General features: G+C 47.5%; 1 protein-coding gene across 1 annotated transcript; it reads right to left on the reverse strand.

The window, feature by feature from the left end:
- Window positions 1-214: 214 nt before the first annotated feature.
- LOC119278866 (cytochrome P450 734A1-like) lies at window positions 215-2,869 on the reverse strand. Its single transcript, XM_037560217.1, has 4 exons — window positions 2,260-2,869; window positions 1,442-1,686; window positions 897-1,254; window positions 215-792 (listed from the first exon to the last, which is right to left on the reverse strand). The coding sequence occupies exons 1-4, from the start codon at window positions 2,767-2,769 to the stop codon at window positions 376-378; spliced, it is 1,530 nt and encodes a 509-aa protein (XP_037416114.1). The 5' UTR covers window positions 2,770-2,869; the 3' UTR covers window positions 215-375.
- Between the last annotated feature and the right edge of the window lie 1,925 nt (window positions 2,870-4,794).

A 4,794-nucleotide genomic window follows, 5' to 3' on the forward strand; every position in this document is an offset into this window, starting at 1 on the left:
AAAAAGGTACCCGTTGGGTGGTCGCTGCCACGCTGACTAACCACACCACTATCAAGACCTCGCGGGCCAAACATGACTCGTGAGAAGACTGCAGCTACTCACTCTGTCGCCCATCGTCGTGGAAACTGTTTTGATGAACACATCAATTATCTCTCCCTCTGTTTGTTGCAAAAAAAATTATCTCACCGTTGCAACGCACGGTCATATGTGCTAGTTCAAGAGAAAAGCATATACCTTTTATCAGTGCGCGCACACACATACACACTTTCATTACAAAGTTCACACAAGTTCAAAGCCTCCTCTTCCAAGTTGATCACAATCCACACTGATACAGGAGGTATAAATACGTGGCACATATACAACGCCACGGAGGGCTCAGATCTTGCGGATAAGAAGTTGAGCACCATATTGGGGTTGGAGGGTCATCACCATCATTGGTGCATGAACATAGGATGGCGAGACATCAAACGCAAACCGCTGGAGCACCATTGCAAGCACCAACTTTGCCTCGACCATCGCGAGATTCTGGCCAACACAGATGGCAGGGCCAATCCCAAAGGGGAAGTATGCACCGAGGTGATAGCTCTTGCCATCTGCAAACCTCGATGGATCAAACTCCTCCGCATTAGCTCCCCATATGTCAACATCATGGTGAATGTCAATAATAGGCAGGTTGAGCTGAGTGCCTGCAGGGATGTCAAGTTTGCCCAGCTTCACATCCCTGGTGACTGTCCTGTTGACGAACAGAGCTGGAGGATACAGCCTGAGGGTCTCCTTCAACACCATATTAACCTGATATCATGACAACATCGCTAGTGTTATTATAATGTTCCAGTTAGGTGATATCGTCAAGAATAAGAAAAGCTGTAGTATTCATTCAAGTAAATAAGGCTCACAATTTTCAGACTGCTCAGGGTTTCCGCGTTTGGGTGCTCGTTCTTGCCACACACTTGAAGGACTTCATCTCGGGCCTTGTGTTGCCATTCTTGATGCAATGCCAGCAGAAGTGTTGCCCAAGTCAACAAATTTGCAGTTGTTTCCTTACCGGCAAAGTAAAATGTCTTGCACTCATCAATGATCTCTTCGATTCCCATTTTAAACTCATTGTCAGCTTTGCTGGCTGATAGCATCAAGCCAAGCAAATTTTTGGAATCTTCACACTTGTTTCGATTTATCTCAATCAATCTGCGCAGGGAATTTCGGATCTCCTTGTTTAGGCTATGCCTTCTTCGGTTCTTCTTTGTCGGCACATACCTAAGAGAGAAAGAGGTCATATTCTTTTTCCCTAGCTGTGAATGAAGAGCATGAGTAGCAAGAGAGAGAGATGCAAACATTTTATTTTCTGATGTAAAAATGTAGAAATATGTAGGAACTACTCCGTATATGTTTAGTAATAGAGAATAAATGGTGACCCAACTTCAAGTTTATGAGTCAATCTCACCTGAAGCCAGGAAAGTAGAAGGTTCTCATAGCAAGTATGACAAGTTGTATCTGTTCATCTTGCAATTGAAAAATTCGCTTTCCTTCCTCATAGCTACTTCCAAATGCCACACAAGAAATGACATCCGCACTCAAAGTGTGGAATTCTTTATTTACATCGATCTCAAACTCTGCTCGAGTTTCTCCTTGGACTTCCCATTCATCCAGCATGGATGAAGTGATAGCTGATATTTCTGGTATCCAACCCTACCAAATCCAAACAAGTTTAGTGGTATACCATATCTTATTAAGTGCATTATGTACATCACAACTGCTTTTGCACATCCACATGTTTTAATTGAAAGAAGAAACATGGACACCGCAGGCCAGGAACTATTCTGATAGCTCCTGACAGCTACAAACTGTGAGGGAAATAACCAGTCATGCAAAAAGGTTGAATTTCAGTAACAAATGTTACCAATCAATAGGCAACCAATTCATGCTTGTTAAGCTATTGAGATAAGTTCATTTCAAATATTCATATACACATTGCTAGAAGTTGAAATCAAAGTTAGCAGAAAGAGTAGCATTTAAGAAAAAATGAATTGCGAAATAAGCGTGCATACTGTCATATTCAATAACAGCACCAAGTTCAAAGCAATGGAAAAAAAATTATAGTTTTGTAAAGAGATGGCACACCCTACGCCTGTATCGGAGCAACCAAGATTTTAGCAAGACTTTCTAGTCTACAAACTGTAAAGCAATGGGAAAAAATGTAGTTCTGTAAAGACAAGTGGTCAATTTTATGTTTCAATCCGATTTCAGGAAGCGCCTCCTCACCTTGACCCTCTCCATGTTGAACGCGGGCGAGATCACACGGCGGTGGTGCGCCCACTTCTCCCCGGTGAGCCCCACCAGCCCCTCGCCGATGAGCTGCCGAGCTTGCGGGTTGTTGCCGCTGCCGGTGGTACCCTTCTCGAAGGCCCCCGTGGAGTCGGTCAGCACGGCCTTGGCGACCTCCGGGCCGGAGACCACCAGCCGCGGGCGGGGTCCGAACCAGAACACGAACGGGCGGCCGTATCGCGCCGCCCGCTCGCGGTACTGCGGCGCGGCGCGGCCGATGAAGGCGTGGTGGAAGGAGGCGAGCGGCGAGGACTGGGCGGCTTTGGTCATGGCGACGTATTCGGCCGCGTTTCCGGAGAGCAGGCTGCGGGGAGGCCCCCGGATGCCCTGACAGCGCAGGCGGCGCTCCAGGCGGTACGGCACCCACACGATGGAGTGGAGCGCGCAAAGCACGTACGTGAGCGCGGCGAGTAGACCGGCTAGGAGCAGAGCAGCGACGGCGCCCATTGCTTGCAGCTTGGCGATTCTGAATGGAGTTTGGCTCCCCTCCGAGGTAGAAGAACGAAAGGAGTTGACTCTCTGTTTGCTTTTTCTTTTTTTGAGTCTCTCTCTGGTACTTTTTTTTTTTGAGGCTGATCTCTTTCTGGTACTAGGAGGTAGCCAAAGTAATCGAGCCGTGCTGAGGCTGGCGGCCGAGGCTCGGCCCAAGGCGTGCTGCGTGCCTGGCATGGCATGATTAGCCCGTGCCTGGCCTGTCGTGTGCCGTGCCGGCCTGCTCGTGGGGCGGCCCGCCAAGCAGGGCCTGTTTGGTCAGCTTTGGTTCCTATTTGGATCTAAAAACACAATTTTTCTTTTGCAAGTGGCGCCCTTCCAGTACAATCGAAGTCGCTCACATACATAAGCATATGTTTACTTCTATAAATGCATGCACGCACATCGTACCCTTGTGAACACCACCGAGAGACTGAACCGACATAACATTTTAAGATTTTACGAAGTCACTACAGGCGCCTTCCACTGAACGAACATCGCCGAAAGTCTGAAATAAATTCAGAAATAATGCGAGCATCAATATCAAGTCTAGGACAACTCTGGTGTGTTGGAGATACCACTGTCCTCCTAACCATCCAACCATATGTTGGTTCGCAGTGGCGTGCTTCGATGGTGTATAAAAAATGAAACACTTGGGCCCAGATTGGCGGCAATATTTGTAAAGCTGTCGTAGTTAAAACTCAAGTAGTCGGATGCTTTGGCAATGAATACTTCAGTTTTTAATGATGTGCTCAGGGGCAATGTCGGGGCGGTCTTCAGCAATATTTGTAAAGCTGTCGTAGTTAAAACTCAAGTAGTCGGATGCCTTGGCAATGAATACTTCAATTTTTAATGATGTGCTCAGGGGCAATGTCGGGGCGGTCTTCAGGCATGATAGAGGAGATTCCATTGCCGGGAAAATAGGAAGATAGACTGGTGCGCAGGTGTCCTAGCGGCGGAAGCCTTGGCACTCCCATACGACTTGTCCCTTGCATAAAGGATGGAGTGCAACTGTCTTGTTATTAACTCTGACTACTTAGAGGTCATTGATACTATAAACAATGAAGGATGTTCTATGCAGGGCCGGCCCTGTGTTTTGGGAGGCCCTAGGCGAACTCGATGACATGGGTCCCTATGTCGTAAGATCATATATATGTATGTGTGCGTGTGATTACTCTTATTATTGTCCTCAGACATGGCTGGATACTTGGGTTTGGTGGTTACTCTGCTGAATGATCGGACTTCTGCGATGAAATCACTCTGATTGGTCAAAGGCTCAAATGCCATTGTGAAGATGATCAAGGAATGTCGTGTATGGAAGGAACAAAATCCACGGCCATAGGCCCTGGCGAACCGTGCCGGCCAATTCAAGCCACATTGCAGCGGACATACTTAGGCCATGTTTGGTTCATAAGTTTTAAAACTTTTTTTAGTCTTAATTTATAAGTCTCAAGTTCCTAAAAAGTCCCTATTTGTTTGGTTGTTGGAACTTAATATGGACTAAAAGACCATATTACAACTATAAGTCTCTATAAGTCTCTCCTTGAGAGTCTTATTTCATAAGTCTCAAAAGCTCACTTTAAATCTCTATTAGTCCCTCCTATTTGATTTAGATGAGACTTATAATAAAGTCTCTAAAAACAAACACCCTCTTATAATCCGGCGGGTAAACGCCATTAAACTCGTCGGCCCACAGGCAGCGAAACGTCGTGCTCCCCGTGTCGTTCCGCGTCGCGCAGCGCGGTGTCCAATCCCAATCCCACGACCCCACTCCCCCTCTCCCCTCTCCGATGCTGACCGACCCCGGCCGCCCCGACGCGCCGCTCGCGGCCTGGAACCACAAGGTGTCGTGCGCTTGGCTTGACGTGGGAGACCCCCCTACCGAACAGCCGTGATATCCAAGGCAGGGCGGAAGCCATACAATACACAAGCGAGCGATTGAATTGCCCGCAAGTTGCACCATGGCAACCAACCGCAAGCCATGTTACCCTAATCTGCCCC

This window comes from Triticum dicoccoides, chromosome 1A, assembly GCF_002162155.2.
Source record: "Triticum dicoccoides isolate Atlit2015 ecotype Zavitan chromosome 1A, WEW_v2.0, whole genome shotgun sequence".
NCBI lineage: Eukaryota > Viridiplantae > Streptophyta > Magnoliopsida > Poales > Poaceae > Triticum > Triticum dicoccoides.